General features: G+C 38.5%; 2 protein-coding genes across 2 annotated transcripts; both read right to left on the bottom strand.

Moving 5' to 3' along the window:
• Positions 1-374: 374 nt before the first annotated feature.
• On the bottom strand, positions 375-7,213 carry LOC307156453 (uncharacterized protein). The gene is made up of 6 exons (XM_079867804.1): positions 6,398-7,213; positions 4,458-4,769; positions 1,708-2,055; positions 1,366-1,425; positions 1,140-1,220; positions 375-1,028 (listed from the first exon to the last, which is right to left on the bottom strand). The coding sequence occupies exons 1-6, from the start codon at positions 6,456-6,458 to the stop codon at positions 973-975; spliced, it is 918 nt and encodes a 305-aa protein (XP_079723930.1). The 5' UTR covers positions 6,459-7,213; the 3' UTR covers positions 375-972.
• Positions 7,214-9,880: 2,667 nt separating this feature from the next.
• On the bottom strand, positions 9,881-12,639 carry LOC307169263 (uncharacterized protein). Its single transcript, XM_079889799.1, has 6 exons — positions 12,454-12,639; positions 11,753-12,064; positions 11,301-11,663; positions 10,695-10,754; positions 10,469-10,549; positions 9,881-10,357 (listed from the first exon to the last, which is right to left on the bottom strand). The coding sequence occupies exons 1-6, from the start codon at positions 12,512-12,514 to the stop codon at positions 10,302-10,304; spliced, it is 933 nt and encodes a 310-aa protein (XP_079745925.1). The 5' UTR covers positions 12,515-12,639; the 3' UTR covers positions 9,881-10,301.
• Positions 12,640-18,899: the final 6,260 nt, after the last annotated feature.

An 18,899-nucleotide genomic window follows, 5' to 3' on the forward strand; every position in this document is an offset into this window, starting at 1 on the left:
CTTACAGTTGTCCAAACCCGATGAAAGCAGAGAAGAGTAAGTTACGAAGTCTCTGCTTCTTTGTTTTGAGGTGATGAGGGCGTTTACAGGTCTGCGTTTCTCCGCATGGATCATTTGCATGTCAATCGCTCGTGCGCGCGTGGGTGTGGTCACATTATAGTTAATGAGGACGCGTTTGAGAAACTGTACATGCCGCTGCTTTCGTATGGATTACTTAAAAATAGAATATTTGTTTTTTATATAATTTACATACTTTAAAAATAGAGATTCCAAGCGTTGTATAGACATGCGTTTCAAGTCTGTGTGACAAACATTCGCTGAGTTACAGGTCATTTTCTGTCGCGTTTCAGAATGAGTTTCACACTGAGACAGACGGCAGAACGCGCATCATGTTTATTTTCTTTGTTTTACGAAAAACACAACATTTTGTTTTTATTATGAGTGTACACAAATAAAAGAAGACATTTAACAGTTTTGAATGATGTACAATACAAGTATGTAAAATCAAAATCAACAGAGTAATTTGCACTGATATAAAAAAAAAAACGAGCAGATCACGCCGGCGTGATTGCCGACCTCAGGGGGTTAAGAAAATTATAGCAATCATTCAAAATGAAAAAAGATGCTAAAAACAGGAATGAACAGACAAGATCCAAGAATCCTCAAATCAGCTCCATGAGTCTGTCCATTACTGTATTAATATTGTATTTAAAGCAGTTTACATATGAAGCGCAAGAGAATGACTTTCAACACTATAGGCAAATATATCTATAAAATCCATATAAATGATAATAAATCTGGCTTTTTACATGTAAAACAAAACATTTTAATCTAAACTTGATTATGTCACTATAAGTGCTCAGAGTTTTTTCTCTGTTTTCTGAGAAGAAGAAAATAAAACAATGAACAATCCTCTGTAAGTTTTTGCTATTGTAAATATTGCTGCAGATTGGCTCTAAACTCATCAGTATTTTATTCTAATATTGTCGGCATCTCTATTTCCTCTGGGTGCTTCGAGTCCTTCCTCCCTGCAAAATAAAAGCATTGACTGACCTCTCGTATGTGTTTTTATCATGATTGCAGATTGTTCCAGATCAGATGAGTGTGAATCATCAGATTGTGTGCGGCTCAAAACTCACCAGCTCTTCTTGCACAGATGATCTGAAGAAGAATCACAGTAGGAGCAGCAAACACTGCGATCTCAACAATAATCACAATCACTGCAGGAAACATGAGAGGAAGAAGAGAAACTGTACATGACTGAAGTCAAGGGTATTCAACTATCAACAGTTATTGATGAAGCATTTACAGACTGACTGATAGTTTAATGTTATAAAGCTGTCAGTATAAATGAACGTGTCGTACCTCTGTATAATGATCCAGCAGTCACACTGACTTCAGTTTCTGATGCTGTATCAGCTGGATCTGTGGATCACGTCTGTTAGTTCAGTCCAACACATAATGCCACGTATACACAACGGGCCCTATCTTGCACCCAGCGCAATTTACTTTGTACACCGATACATGGCTTTGTACGCCATGTATCATTCCTATTTTGCACCCGCGCACAGCGGACTTTTCCCTCCACAGACGCACGTCGGTAAACTAGGGAATACACTTGCGTGTTCTGGCGCAAATGTTCCCTGGTGCTATTTTGCAGGTTTAAAAAAGTTTTCACAAATCTGTCAGAAAAGAGTGTTTTCTCACCTGAATACTTGACAGTGTATCTGACTGAGGTCTCCAGTTGATTTTTGCGAGTAAGCTGACATCTCCACTCTCTGTTGTCATCTTCATTCAGGAGTGTTGTAGTCAGAGTGAGGATGATACAGCGATCTGGAGCTGATGATAATAATATCTGATATCTGGAGTCTGTCCTCAGATCAACACCAGCCTGATTCACCCACAACAGCTCAAATCCCTCAGAACGGACCAAATAATCACATGTGTATAGAGAATACAACTGACAGGAGAGAGTCACAGAGCGGCCTGGACTGATCTCAGTCTGTGAGGATGAAGATGAAGATGATGAAGATGATGATGATGGAGACACTGAAACTGAACACAAGACACATTAGATTAAAAAAGGTCAGAGAGAAAAGTAAAGCACCATGGTACAACAATACTACGCATGTTCTAAAGAGAGAAACCCGTAATTTAGAGCGTAAATGGAAAAAAACTAACTTAGAGGTCTTTAGTATCGTGTGGAAAGACAGTGGCCAGGGCTGAGCATCTCCGCAAACTAATAGAAAACAACCATAACAATCCTAGGTTCTTATTTAACACCGTGGCTAGACTAACAAATAAACAGATGTCACCTGAACAAAATATTCCGTTACAGTTTAGAAGTAATGATTTCATGAAGTTCTTCACTGAGAAAATAGAAAACATCAGAACCACAATTGTAAACGTTCAATCTTCGATCACGCCTTATATTTCAGCCTCAATTATCACCCCGCAAGAACAATTACAATGCTTTACAACTATAGAACAAATAGAGTTAAATAAACTTATCACTTCATCTAAAACAACAACATGTTTATTAGATCCTATACCCACTAAACTACTGAAAGAAGTGTTACCTATAGTGGAAGAGCCTCTCCTCAATATTATTAACTCATCTTTATCTTTAGGTCATGTTCCAAGAACATTTAAACTGGCAGTTATAAAACCTCTCATTAAGAAACCACAATTAGACCCACATTATCTAGCAAATTATAGATCCATTTCAAATCTTCCTTTTATGTCTAAAATACTAGAAAAAGTTGTGTCCGCTCAACTAGGCTCTTTCCTGCAAGAAAATGACATATATGAAAAGTTTCAGTCTGGATTCAGGCCGCACCATAGCACTGAAACTGCGCTCGTTAAAATTACAAATGATTTAGTTTTAGCTTCTGACCAAGGCTGTATCTCAATACTAGTTTTACTTGATCTTAGTGCTGTGTTCGATACTATAGATCACACAATACTCTTAGATCGACTACAAAATTATACTGGTGTTCAAGGACAAGCATTAAGCTGGTTTAGATCGTATTTATCTGACCGCTACCATTTTGTCTATTTAAACAGAGAAAAATCGATCATAACTCCAGTAAACTATGGAGTGCCGCAGGGATCTGTGTTAGGCCCTCTGTCATTCTCAATATATATGCTGCCACTTGGAAATATTATAAGGAAACATGGAATTAGTTTCCATTGTTATGCTGATGACACTCAAATCTATATTTCATCACGGCCAGATGAAAACGCTAAATTATCCAAATTGACAGAGTGCGTTAAAGATATAAAAGATTGGATGACGCGCAATTTTCTTTTATTAAATCCAGACAAGACAGAGGTAATACTTATCGGTTCAAAAAAACGCCTACAAAACCGCTTACAATACAACTTTAACATAGTAGGATGTCCTGTTACTTTATCCGCTACAGTAAAATACCTGGGTGTTATACTCGACTGTAACCTGTTTTTTGAAAATCATATTTCATATGTTACAAGAACAGCCTTTTTCCACCTTAGAAACATTGCTAAGCTACGTAATATGCTATCAGTTTCTGATGCAGAAAAGTTAGTTCATGCATTCATGACCTCGAGACTAGATTACTGTAATGCTTTATTAGCTGGTTGTCCTGCATCCTCAATAAACAAGCTACAGTTAGTCCAAAATGCCGCCGCTAGAGTTCTTACTAGATCAAGAAAATATGATCATATAACACCGATTTTAACATCACTACATTGGTTACCTATAAAGTCCCGTATTAATTACAAGGTATTGCTACTGACTTATAAAGCCCTAAATGGCTTAGCTCCAGTCTATTTAACCGATCTTCTATCGCCCTATAATCCATCGCGCTCTTTAAGGTCAGTAAATTCGAGGCTTTTGGTCATACCTAGGATATCCAGATCCAACCAAAGGAGGGAGAGCATTTTCACATTTAGCTCCAAAACTCTGGAATAGCCTTCCTGATACTGTTCGTTGCTCAGACTCGCTCTCCCAGTTTAAAACTAGATTAAAGACGCATCTCTTCAGTCAGGCATTTATATAATATTTTTAATCTTACAGTTAAATCCGACCTCTAGTTCATAAACGCCAGAGGAGAACTGGCCCCCGACTGAGCCTGGGTTCTCCCAAGGTTTTTTTTCTCCATTAGGTCACCTGATGGAGTTTTAGGTCACCGTCTGGTCACTTGATGGAGTTTTCCGGTTCTTTGCCACGGTTGCCTTTGGCTTGCTCAGTTGGGGATATTTTGGGAATATAAATGTATTTTTTATCAATCAATAAATTCCACTAGTATTTTGATTTGATACTGTGAAGCTGCTTTGATACAATTTGTATTGTGAAAAGCGCTATACAAATATACTTGACTTGACTTGACTTGACAAATCACAGACTCTTCAGTCATCATCTGAGTTTAAAGGGAGAATCTGCCCTTTTTAAATTGACCACATAATCATAAACTTACCATGAAGAACATGCAGAGAAACATCAGCATCAGGTCCTTGTCGTTCTCCATTCACATATTGTTGGCAGATGTATAATCCATAATCTTCTACTGTGACGTTCTTGATGTTCAGAGAGCAGTCAGACTCCAGACTCAGTCTCTCATGTCTCTCTGAGTCTTTATTCTTTATCCCTCCAGTAATCAGTTCAACTTCTGCTGAATGTCCGTTATAGTAGGTCCATGTAGTTGAGTTGCAGTCAGAAAGAGTTTTATTATAGGACAGAGAGACATTTTCACCAGAACTGATGAACACATCATCATCTCCACTGGTTCCTGAAACACAGTATATCTCAGTGATCATTATGATGTAAGGTTTGAGGGCGAACCAAACACAAATGAATCTTCCAGGTGATTTGTTCAAACATAATTCCACACAGAACTCAACATTCCAGATGTTGGGTGATCCCAAATCACCAATCCAGAGCCATAAAATCCAGCCAGTCTACGCTAAGAACTTTACGATTTTTTAGTTCTATTTGCTCGGCCATGCAAAAGGAATAACTTGTCAATGTTAGATGGTTTGGAAAAGACTAAGTGGTTCAGAGATGGCAGAACTCAAGTCCCAATGAAGATAACGGCAGAGGTTGCTTGATCCCATGACAGATAAGATTAAGACCCGAACAAAGTTTTGGGGGAGAAGAGAAAGAGAAAAGTAGATTTAAAAACGATCATGGAGAAGCCATGACGGAGTAACCAGATAGACGAGTAACCATGTAGACGAGCAGAGACGAAAGAACCCAAATCAAGATCAGAAGAACATGGGTTAACAGCTTCATTCAAGCCATCTAACATCTAACTACTCTCGTCTCAATTTTCTTTCTTTTCTTAGTTTTCTTTTTTTTTTCGTTGTGAGTCTCAGTTCTAAGATAAGTTTTGCGGCAAAGTTTCGGTCCACGATTCGACTGCAAAGCCGCTTCCAACTTCAAAGACTTTCCATCCATCCGCCAGCACACCACGTGATTGGCCGAACTCGGGAAACCCCTTTTACTGGACAAAAGGGAATCCCCAAAGGAACGCAACACAAGTAGCCTCCAGTCCAGACTCTTAAGCTGAACTGGTGCATTGATATATATTTAATAACCCGCCTAAGAAACGATAGAAGGGTTAAATTAATGAGTGATGTTTCGTTCAGGTCATGTCTTATAAGTGCATATAGAATCTTGGGATTTCATCATCTCACTCTTGAAACTCATTCTTTCCTCACTTTCTTTCTTTCTGCAACTCGTATGAATGTGTGTTTGTGCGTGTTTGTGTTAGATATTGGTTTTATGTGTTAGAAAAATCAAAAAAGTCTTGTTTGTATTTTAAAGAGAAGTGTTACTTGTGTTATGTGCTTACGAATTTAATGTCTTAAACTGCTGATCTAAGTTACCTTGCTAATAAATAGTGTTTCACTATAGTTTGGATATTTATATCCGTTGCAGAGCTGATAGTTACGGCCGGTTCAGATGAACCCTGAACGAATCATTTGCTCGGTCGTAATAAGTGATTCTTTCGAATTCCCTATAAATTGACCTGTCAGAATCACTAAATTATGTTACATGATATATATTAATAAATGAAACATAAAACACACCAGCATAAAAAGCAGAAGTTTTAAATCAAAGTATTTTTCCTGACTTAAAGCAAACAACACACTCTCCAGAATAAACTATTAGTCTTTATCAGAGAGCTGTTCAAATCACTGACACACTCTTAATATGAAGATAATTCTTCATCATCAGATGTTTGAGTGACACTATGTCCAGTATCAGGAATAATACAGTATGATCTGTGTGTATCAATACACAACTCTGAGATCACAACGTGAATGTGTGCAGGAATAAACTGAGCATGTTCAAATGAACTCTTTCCAGACTAATTCCACTAAATGTCTTTAGAGAAAATACAGATTTCTTTACCTGTGAGAAGTGAAGAGAGAATGATCAGTCCCAGCAGACACAGATCACACTTATCAGCCATTTTCTGTTTCTGTCAGTCTTCCTCTTCATTATACATAGTTACAGCTCCTCCTTTAAACATCATCAGCTCCTCCTGTGGTTATTAACTTCCTCTCATCTGACCAACCAACCATCACTGGTGAAGTAAACATAAAGCCTAATGTTGCAGTGCATGATGGGAACCACCAATCAAAGCTCATCCATGTCTCCCAAAATAATCATTATTGCTAATATAGCGTATAACTGTTGAGCTAAGTGAACCTGAAGGTAGTGATGGTGAGATGAAGCTTCATGAAGCTTTAAAGCTTTCCAGCCTGATGTGTGTAAAAGTGGTTGATTTCTCCAGGTCTCGAATGCACACAGCGACACCTGCTGGTCAATGCTAATATCATGCAGAGCAAATCCTCAGTGGTGTGTTATGGAAATGAATTTGACTTCATGCAGGGCTGCCAATGCTGAGAATCAGGCAATCGACACTTTTCACTCGCTCTCACGACACACATCCAGTTTCTCACGCAGAGGAAAATCATGAAGGCTACTATTGATATGAAACACACTCTCAGCTCTCAGATTCTGTCCATTTTATCACGAAATTCAACAATAAATACGGTTTTGGCGCTTGTAAATGTGACGTGACAGATCGCTGTATCGCCTGAACCGATCATCTCTTACTCTTCACTACTAGTTAATAGCAAATAAACACGAATGAACAATAGGTGTGTTGAAAGATACAGTACAACTTACCGAAATGTATATCCCTCATGCATAATATCGATCAGTCAGTGTTTTTCACCCGCGGAAGAGCTCAATAACAGCTGGAGAACACTATAACCTACACGTGACGTACATTTACCTCAGGAACATTAATGACCATAGCACGCTAGTTGACAAATTAGCTAGAGGAGTATTTTTTTTTTTACATATTTTTTACATATATCGTTAAAATATTATAACATTATAATAAAAACCCTATTATATTTCATTTGAGTTGTTATTTTTAACCTTTAATAATAATAAAAGCTGACAGGGCATTATATTTACAGCATTAGCTGAGATATATTTTTTTCTTGAGAATAATGAACATGTATCTGTACCTAATATTTTATCAAAATTAATGGATATTGAAACAAAATCGGATTCAAATCACAAGAAATTTATTGAAAATGTGTGTCAAGCAATAATAAAAACAGTAACCTACCAGTTATTGTACCATGTAAACATTGTAACGATATTTTTAGTACTTTTAGAGCACAACAGAAACTTTCCATATCATATTCTTCTGATGACGACATTTTCACATTCAGATCGTTAATCGACTTTATTACGTGTTAGAAAGCAAAGGATTAACAGCTCGGATCAGTATGGTTTTCGACCAGGTAGATCCACCTTAGACACACTAATAAGATTAGAAACTGATGTAAAAAAGGCTCTAGCAATGAAAGAGGTGTTAGTGGCAGTATACTTTGACATCGAAAAAGCATACGATATGATGTGGAGAGAAGGATTGCTATTAAAGTTGCAAAGAATTGGAATTGAAGGAAGATTTTATAATTGGGTTTTAAGTTTCTTATTTGGATCAATGATCAATGATATATATGAAGGAATTCATCCAGGAATTAAAACAGCATTACAGTATATGATAGTTTTGAAGTGCTGGAAAAAGACTTGTAAGCGTTTGACTATTTCTGTCACATTATGGTTACAGTTACTACCGGTACATTAAAGCCATGGTGAATGTTGCTGATTTGTGGACTGAAAGCCTTCTCTAAGTGTTTCTCCTGGTTTCCACGTCAGCGCTGTTTGATCTGATATCTATGGTTTATAACAGAGAACTCTGCGCCGAATCTGAGTTTTTCTCACTGGATCTCGCAGCGATGATGATATAAATTCTGAGGCGAATTCAATGGATTTCTTCACTGGATCTCCAGAGTCTGGATCTCCTAACAGTGTCGCATGATCGAGATCGGCCCGCGACCATAGACAGCAAAAGAAATGAACACAGCGACCCCACAGACTTCAACGGAGACAAGTGAAGTCAATTAGAAGCACTTCTTCCTGATGGCTGAGCGACTGCGCAGACTCAAACTGAGCTTGATGACGTAGATGTGATGTGAGCAACCCGTCTGTCCTATAGTAGCTGTGCCGAGAGAAATCTGAATCATTCCCTTCCGAATCTTGCAGAGACGGAGAGCGTGAGTAGGAGGTGTCCATGAGCTAGGAGCAGGAGCAACTTTATGACTCTCTATGGGCTTCTCCCTTGACTTTATCAGACTTTATTCCTCCACGTCCCCCCGATTGACTGCGAGCTTCTCCTCCTGTCTATACAGTAATTTCCAGAGAGTCGCGTGGTTATGACGCAATCGTTAGCCTATTTTTACAGAAACTGCTTCTACGGGGCCATAACTTAAGATACAAGGTAATGGAGCCTTTTATACATTGTCGTGTTTCTTTAGAAATAAACAATGGACAAATAGAGTCTTCAAACACCTCAGATGAAAAGTTATTCGCTGTCAAAGTGACGCCAAAATGAATGGGAGTCAATGAACAGCAGGTGATGGCTTGTTAGCCAATGGCGGCCCCCGGGGATGGTACGCTTTACGAGTGCTGGATTACCCCCCTGCCCGTGACTGGCAAGTTCGGGGCGCTGCCCTGTCTATTATTGGTCCGAACTAACGGTCCATGAAGCATAAATGAGTAGCGCATTTTCGTTACGCTTTCATTTTGTTTGGATTCGGTGCTCTGCAATGTTGTGGTCGCGCCAGCGTGACCTAAATAAAGTCTGGAGCCCTGCTGTCTTCTAGAAACCTGCATTTGCACATGAGCGTCTGTAAAGCAGATATTAACTGTCTTCAGGGAGTTTCTACACATGGATTATAACGTTCTGCTTTACTCTCTCCAGCCTTGAGAAATATATCAGATCCAGACTCCTTTATCAACACTACAAATGCTCTGGAAGATCTGGGATGTATTTCTCAAGCACCACTGATTTAACTTCCGCCTCCCTGAACTTCTGGACCACTTTGCTAAAACACTTGAACGAGTCGTTTTCGACCAACTATCTACATTTCTCACACAGAACATCCTCCTGGACAACAACCAGTCTGGCTTCAGAAGCGCCACTAAACTGAGACGGCCCTGCTCTCGGTTATTGAAGCTCTGAGACTGGCAAGAGGAGCCTCTGAATCCTCAGTTCTCCTCTTGCTGGATCTGTCTGCTGCTTACAGTTAACCACCAAGAAGAGCATCTCAGGAACAGTGCTTCAAGTCTGACCTCTCAGTGGGTCCTTCAGGGTGTCGTGAGGTGTTTAAGACCCAATATCTAGCTCTCGGTTATTGAAGCGGCTTCTCAACTACAACTCGCTTCAGTGGACTTACAGATACATTACCAGCTCATGAAGGGGAATTAACATATTCCTAACAAACATCTCAGGAAAGGAGACTTATTAAACACAACTGCAGAGGTTTATTAAGAAAATTATAGCAATCATTCAAAATGAAAAAAGATGCTAAAAACAGGAATGAACAGACAAGATCCAAGAATCCTCAAATCAGCTCCATCACACAGAACAGAGAGAGATTATACAGTCTGAGTCTGTCCATTACTGTATTAATATTATATTTAAAGCAGTTTACAGATGAAACGCAAGAGAATGACTTTCAACACTGTAGGCAATATATCCATAAATCTGGCTTTTTACATGTAAAAAACCCCAAAACATTTTAATCTAAACATGATTATGTCACTATAAGTGCTCAGAGTTTTTTCTCTGTTTTCTGAGAAGAAGAAAATAAAACAATGAACAATCCTCTGTAAGTTTTGGCTATTGTAAATATTGCTGCAGATTGGCTCTAAACTCATCAGTATTTTATTCTAATATTGTCGGCATCTCTATTTCCTCTGGGTGCTTCGAGTCCTTCCTCCCTGCAAAATAAAAGCATTGACTGACCTCTCGTATGTGTTTTTATCATGATTGCAGATTGTTCCAGATCAGATGAGTGTGAATCATCAGATTGTGTGCGGCTCAAAACTCACCAGCTCTTCTTGCACAGATGATCTGAAGAAGAATCACAGTAGGAGCAGCAAACACTGCGATCTCAACAATAATCACAATCACTGCAGAAAACATGAGAGGAAGAAGAGAAACTGTACATGACTGAAGTCAAGGGTATTCAACTATCAACAGTTATTGATGAAGCATTTACAGACTGACTGATAGTTTAATGTTATAAAGCTGTCAGTATAAATGAACGTGTCGTACCTCTGTATAATGATCCAGCAGTCACACTGACTTCAGTTTCTGATGCTGGATCAGCTGGATCTGTGGATCACGTCTGTTAGTTCAGTTCAACACATAATGCCACATATACACAACATCATCATCACATAATACTGGAGCTTCACATCACAGAAATGATGAATATGAGTCTGTCATCTATTATCTTCTTACTTCACTCTCAAGCTGTCAGGAGGAGAATGGCAGTAGTTGAGAAGAGACTGTACTGTATTACTGTATTACTGTATAAATGTGTTACTGTATAATTTATTCCTGGTTTATATGAGAGTGAAACACAGTTGAGCTTCTGCAAATAAACCTTCAGCTTGAATGAAGGACATAAGCCTTATAATTCCTAAAGCCGACCTCCTACATGGGTCATACTAGGCTTTAATACACTCGTCTGATTTATGCAATATATCATGTATGACCCATGTAGGAGGCCAATATTGGGAATTATAAGGATTGTTATGCAGTTTATGACTTTGACCACTAATATTTTACAACTCCAAAACGTATGAAGCCATCAGAAAGAGTAGAGCCAATCTGTGGAAGTTTTCACAAATCTGTCAGTAAAGAGTGTTTTCTCACCTGAATACTTGACAGTGTATCTGACTGAGGTCTCCAGTTGATTTCCCAGAGTAAGCTGACATCTCCACTCTCTGTTGTCATCTTCATTCAGGAGTGTTGTAGTCAGACTGATGATACAGTGATCTTGATCTGATGAAGATAATATCTGATATCTGGAGTCTGTCTTCAGATCAACACCAGCCTGATTCACCCACAACAGCTCAACTCCCACAGAATAGACCCAATAATAACAGGAGACTACAGTATACAACTGACAGGAGAGAGTCACAGAGCGGCCTGGACTGATCTCAGTCTGTGAGGATGATGATGATGAAGATGATGGAGATGATGATGATGATGATGATGATGATGGAGACACTGAAACTGACACAAATCACAGACTCTTCAATCATCATCTGAGTTTAAAGGGAGAATCTGCCCTTTTTAAATTGACCACATAATCATAAACTTACCATGAAGAACATGCAGAAGACCATCAGCATCAGGTCCTTGTTGTTCTCCGTTAACATATTGTCTGCAGGTGTAATATCCATAATCTTCTCCTGTGACGTTCTTGATGTTCAGAGAGCAGTCAGACTCCAGACTCAGTCTCTCATGTCTCTCTGTGTCTTTATTCTTTATCCCTCCATCAATCAGTTTAACTTCTGAATGTCTGTTAGAGTAGGTCCATGTAGTTGATTTGCAGTCAGAAAGAGTTTTATTACAGGACAGAGAGACATTTTCACCAGAACTGATGTACACATGATCATACACTCCACTGGTTCCTGAAACACAGTATATCTCAGTGATCATTATGAAATATATTAATAAATGAAACATAAAACACACCAGCATAAAAAGCAGAAGTTTTAAATCATAGTATTTTTCCTGACTTAAAGCAAACAACACACTCTCCAGAATAAACTATTAGTCTTTATCAGAGAGCTGTTCAAATCACTGACACACTCTTAATATGAAGATAATTCTTCATCATCAGATGTTTGAGTGACACTATGTCCAGTATCAGGAATAATACAGTATGATCTGTGTGTATCAATACACAACTCTGAGATCACAACGTGAATGTGTGCAAGAATAAACTGAGCATGTTCAAATGAACTCTTTCCAGACTAATTCCACTAAATGTCTTTAGAGAAAATACAGATTTCTTTACCTGTGAGAAGTGAAGAGAGAATGATCAGTCCCAGCAGACACAGATCACACTTATCAGCCATTTTCTGTTTCTGTCAGTCTTCCTCTTCGCTCTTCCTTTAAACATCATCAGCTCCTCCTGTGGTTATTAACTTCCTCTCATCTGACCAACCGAGTGTTTACATCCGTTGCTATATAGTGACACTATACCAGTGTAACTCTGTCCTCTCTGTAGATTGGGCTCATATAGACTCTGAACTGTGTACTTTAACACTGAGGATTTTGCTCTGTGGTCTTGAATGGTCTTGACTCTGAGTGACACTCAACTTTCCTCTACAAACCCCCATGTAATGTGTTGAGTGTTGGATGTAAACCCGGGGTAGGAACTGGTTCATGTAATCTGGATTAAATAATCAGATTCCAAATATATAGTACTTGTACTTGTACATTACATTTTAATATACTTGTAGTCAGACTACAATTACTTTGTGTCACAGACATCACTGGTGAAATAAACAAAGCCTAATGTTGCAGTGCAGAGATTTTTCAGAGCAGAGTGAGATTGTTATGGACGATCTTGTAGTTGAACACCTCCAGAGGAATCACGCAAACAGAGAGAAGAAGGAGAGAAAGACGCTGGCAAAGGTCTTCCACCAAGACTCAACCCCCTCGAGATGAACTGATTCATCGTGCACAGCAGTTAATAAAGATTATCAGACAAGTTGAAAGATCAAATAAGAAAATAATAGACATTGCATACAGTTTTATGGTTGAAAATTAAATAAAATGTTAAAATAAAGATGTGTTGAATTTGCAGGGCGAGCTCAACCTAAAGCCTAGTTTGAGCTTGGCCTGCGAACTTAAGGGTCATAGGAAGAGAGTGTATGTGTGTAGCTTTAGGTACATGACATGTTTCAGGGTGTGAAAACCACATGTGTTTTTGAAGAGAACTTGGAGCATCTCTTGCTCCACAGATAGAAAAGGTGTGAAGCCGAAGAGGGTCAAAGGGGCTGGAACAGGGGAACTTTCCATATAGAGCTTTTGGTGTGTGTGCTGCATAAGACAAGGGTGATACGATCTGTAGATAGTCTGAATATGTGCTTTCACAAGCTTATGTTAATACAAAACCTCAGTGGTGTTATGAAAAATGTATTTTACTTCATGTAATGTGTGTGCTTGCATGACAACAGACAATAGTTTAGTGTAAAATTACTGTGTACTGTGTCTAAATGTGAGCTGAAGATCTTTGAAACAAAAGCTGTCACGTCAACTCCACATCCTGCCATTTCTTAGAAACAGTCCCTCTTTCTCTGGGTCAAGAGAATAAGACCACGCTGATACGTGGTGCCACAGTGACAATCTTGTCCCAAAAATATTTCTATAGCACAATACTCAATATGTTGTCCAACAGTGAGTTATTTTTCCCTGTTGCATGCACAAAATTTGAGGGTTCCCCTCTTGTAAGTGGGCAGTGCTTTTGTTGAACAGAGTTCTTTAGACTGAATAAAAGAGGGTGAAAGTGATTAATAGAGAAGGTCATATGAGCTTATTACAGTAATAACAGCTTATTACCACCTATAGTTACGTTTTAAAGTCAAGCGCCCTCTAGCGCTGCTGTTAATAATGACAGTGTTTGTGTACTATTGTTGTCTTTTGTACAAATACTATTTGTTGTACTATTTGATGTGTTTTTTTTTCAAAAAAAAAAACATATTGGAAAGTAAAGTAAACTCTTATCAAATTAAATTATTATTATTTTTTTTTAAATACTTTAAATTATAAATAAATCTTTTGTAACAAAGTAAAAAAAGAAAGTAAAAAAAAAGCTGACAATGTTTTAAAAGCACTGCAGATGATAAAACCATGATTTATATCAAATCAAATTTTATGTATAAAGCACATTTACAATCAACCTTGGTTGGCCAAAGTGCAGTTTATGAAAAAACAAAAAACAGAAAAGGCAAAAATGACTAGAAAAATGAAAATGAAAATAAAAATGAAGACAAGAAACGCAGTAGAATTACAAAGAATTAAAAGCACAAAAGAAAAGATGAGTTTTAAGCACAGATTTAAATTTGGCTAGTGTAGACGCAGATCTAGCATATAGTGGGAGGTTATTCCACAACTGAGGGCCAGCCACTGCAAAAGCTCCATCACCTCTGCATCGTAAGCGAGATCGAGGGACAGACAGAAGATGTTGATCTCTTGACCTAAGGGATCTGGGTGGGTTGTGATTGATGATTAAATCAGAGAGATATTTAGGGGCTTGATTACAACGAGCTTTGTAGGTGAAAGTTAAGATTTTACAATTCGATATCAAACTGGCAGCCAGTGTAGAGAGCGCATAATTGGGGTAATATGACCACGTTTACGGCTGCCGGTGAGCAAACGGGCAGCCGCGTTTTGGACCATTTGAATACGAGAGATTGCAGACAGAGGAAGCCCGACATATAGTGAGTTACAGTAGTCCAGTCGCGTGGAAATGAAACCATGAATGACTGTCTCAAAGCTGTCTCTACTTAAAAATGATTTAACTTTGGCTAGCCTGCGAAGTTGATAAGTTCTTTGATAGTTCGGCTTGATTTCTTCTCAGACTTTGAGCTTCTGATTTCTCAAAGTCCGACATTTTACATTCAGCACAATTCCTCATTGGAACTACAGTTCCCAGCAGCCATTGCGTCTCTGTTTCCGGTGACTCGTGTAAACGAAGATGGCGCCGTCCGGAGATCAACAAGCGTGGGTCATTCCCGGAGGCTTTACTGGTAACAATTAGTTCATTAACGTTTATAAATGTAATAACATGCGTATATTCGCTCGTGATGATGATAACAGTCCAGGTTTTGCATGATGAGCTTCGGTTAGGTTTAGGCTTGACTGATTCATTCTTTCGACAGCGCAGTCCTGAAGTGTCAACTAGTCTCTCCTCTTCCGCCGGATCCAGGCCGTATCCAGAGCCGATGAAGGACCTGCGCCTGGACGCGACGACAACGCAGTCCTGAAGTGTCAACCAGTCTCTCCGTTTCTGAAGTGAGGTGGACCCCGGCCGTATCCAGAGCCGATGAAGGACCTGCGCCTGGATCTAACCATGAAGTGCCAGCCTCATCAGCCCTGTGAAGGCCTCATCGACACGACCAATCTGACCTCTGACCTGTAATGCTGCCTGGATCATAATCACACACTGTCCGCTCGTTAGCCAGAGGAGAACTGAGCGACTGAGCCTGGGTTCTCCCAAGGTTTCTTTCTCCATTCTGTCACTGATGGAGTTTTGGTTCCTTGCCACTGTTGCCTTGGCTTTTGGCTTGCTTAGTTGGGGACATTTAATATTCAACAATATTATTGCTCTGCCTATTTAGGGTGGACGATGATGCAATTTTCTTCTACAACACACACAACTCTCTCACACACTCACACTGCAGAACAAGGTGTCCCATGATGCAGTGTGCTGTCCATTCCAGTCAGATCACGTACATTCACACACTTTTACATGATGCATTTGGCCAGTGATCTGTTGTTGTTGTTACACACAGATGTGTGTTTGTGTTGTTGTTACACACAGATGTATGTTGTTGTTGTTGTTGTTACACACAGATGTGTGTGTTGTTGTTGTTACACACAGATGTGTGTGTTGTGTTTGCAGGATGTTCTCAGACACGTCTTCAGCCGCTTCGGTGCGATCGAGTCGGTGGAACTGTGTGAGAAACCAGGAGCGTCAGAGTCCAGCGACACGAGCGGATACTTCAGACCCGCGCAGAGACAGGTGACACACACACACACACACTACAGACTACTGTCACTCACTCAACACACCAAAAAGGGAAGGGAACATGATGATCAAGGACTTAGACAAAAGAGCCTTGGCTCAATTTGTCCTTCCAGATCTGAATCCCTCCCAAAAATACTTTAATCCTATACCTACCCAATAGAAAACCCAGGGATGGTACCCACTCTAGCCCTAAAAAACATACCCTTGAGAATTCCTATGGCTATATCAACTCTAGCTATACCCTCTACCTACCCCACGGTAATCCCTATTAATATACCCACCCTAGCCCTTAAATCTAGCCGTTAGAAAACCCTACAGTCATACCCACCTTGGACCTAAACCTACCTATGGGTAATGGGTATATCCACCCTGACACTAAAACCTACCCACTAATAACCTTAACTGCACCCACTCTAACCCTAAAACAACATTTCTGAAAGCGATTCCAACGATATTGTTCCTCTGTGTCATTATGTGTTAACCCCCTGGGGTCGACGGTATCGTCGGCGATACCAGCTCGCTTTTTTTCAGTTCAGTTCAAAAGAAATTAATTTTGCTCTGTGGACTTTGATATTACAAGCAAGTTTCATACATCAATCGATTCTGTTAAATGTGTATTTTTGTGTATACTCACAATAAAAACAAAGTGTTGTGCTTTTTGCCAAATAAAGAAAAATAAACGTGATGCAAGTTTAATCATATCATTGTAGCCGTGTTTACACCATCTGGCAGCGCTGTGAGGAATAATAATAATGGAAAATCTACCTCAGAGTGCGGGTATTGCAGGAGAGAGGATCCGAATATGTAGTAAGTTTTTTTTCCTTCTCAAGTTAATCGCGTTTCTGTGAATGAATGAACGGCAGCCGCAGAGATGCGCGCTGTTTATCACAGCTCGCAAAAAGACAGTTTAAATTTAAATTGCGTCTCTGTGTGAATGAATGATGATGTTTTAGCAAACTGTATTGCTATACTGAGTTGAGTAAAAATCGACAGAAATATGTTGAAATAAAATGTAGGCTATTTGTATAAGCAACGTATTAAACTGAAAATTAACATTTATATGCCCTAATATTTCATAAAAACAACGTTACAGTCAGGCGTTTCTGTTTGTGAATGAATGTTTCGGTTTTAGCAAACTGTATTGCTATACTGAGTAAAAATCGACTGAAATATGTTGAAATAAAATGTATTTGTATAAGCAACGTATTAAACTGCAAATTAACATTTATATTTCTTATAATAAAAATGAAAGACCTATGTTACAGACATATGAAAGACAACATTTCGTTGATTAGTTTTGGATAGATTATACATTTTTACTGTAAAATATCTGCCACCTCAAATAAGCTTTTGTTTGCCAATATTTGCTCATGTAAAATATAGTATGTTTTGTCAAAAATAAAGTAATCAAATAATTAATCAAATCCTTAACTTTGAAATATGTATGATAAAATGTATACTTTAGTTTTTACAAAGAAAGATTACACTTGAATTGTTGTTGTAATTGTAACCTTTTTAATAAAAAAAAAATATTTACAAGGTAGATGTAAACAAACTATTAAAAGGTAAATATAAGCCTTTTCTTTAAATAATTTTTATTGTGTTTTATTAGTGACAAATTTGGGGAGAGGATAAATATTCCAAAACTGAAAATACAGTATGAGAATTAACTGCACAATTACTAGACATGTTTTCCTTGGATTATTATAGGCCAAATTGCAAGCACAATATGTGGAAAAATAAAAAAGAATTGAGATGCTTCCAACTGCTGCTCTTGCATTCTTGTGGCTCAGTGACTCACCTGAATGAATGGCTAATTAAGTATGCAGGCCCCATTGTCTCCAGGTGTGAACCACTAAATATGCATGATCGTTGACGCCCACTCCGCATATTGCCTTTCCAAACAGAAAATGTATTGTGTTATGTGAATGATAAGGCAGGGTGATTTTCACATCATTTTGAAGAAAAAACACTAGGTGATGACATCCATTAGTCAAAAGTCTTATTGGCACATATTTAGAATTTGTTTTATGGCCTTATTTCAGAAACTTTAGTTTTTCGTTTTTTCAATAACCACGCATAAACATTATTCTCTCAAAAATGCAGACATGTACATTCTTGTTGCTCACATATTATGGTAGCCCTGTTTGTGCTAAATAGTGTGTAATTTTTTTTTTGCCATTAATATGTTTATAAGCAACTGAAAAAAAGCACAAATGTCAGGGCATGTCAGAACATCTCAAGGACCCCAAAAACACCTTAGACCCCAGAGGGTTAAATAGCTGCAGTGTGGACTCATCCTTGGTGTGAAGAGGCCTTTAAACTGCTTACAACAACACTGGCAGCATGCAATCATGTTTAAAGGAATTCATATATTAATATAGCTTGCTATTGAAGAACACCTTCCTCTCATTTCGTAAAACTTACACCCAATATTCTGCCTTTCTCTGCACATTTCTCTTCATCTTGCATAAAATAAGGGGAGGACATTAAAATCAACATGTGCATAAAATTGTGTAAGAATTGATAAATTAGGAAATTCCAGACAGTCTGTTTTGGGGGTGACCAGGCCCTGAGAGAACAAAAGGACCTCTCTGGAGATTAGAATTAGTATTTCTTAAATGTTGGGTTTGCATCTTCTCTCTATTCCAGAGCATTTGATGTTTTGTATCGATTATCTTTGAATTGATTATGAAATTGTCATG

The sequence above is a fragment of the Squalius cephalus genome (genome assembly GCF_949319135.1).
Source record: "Squalius cephalus genome assembly, chromosome: 1".
Lineage (NCBI taxonomy): Eukaryota > Metazoa > Chordata > Actinopteri > Cypriniformes > Leuciscidae > Squalius > Squalius cephalus.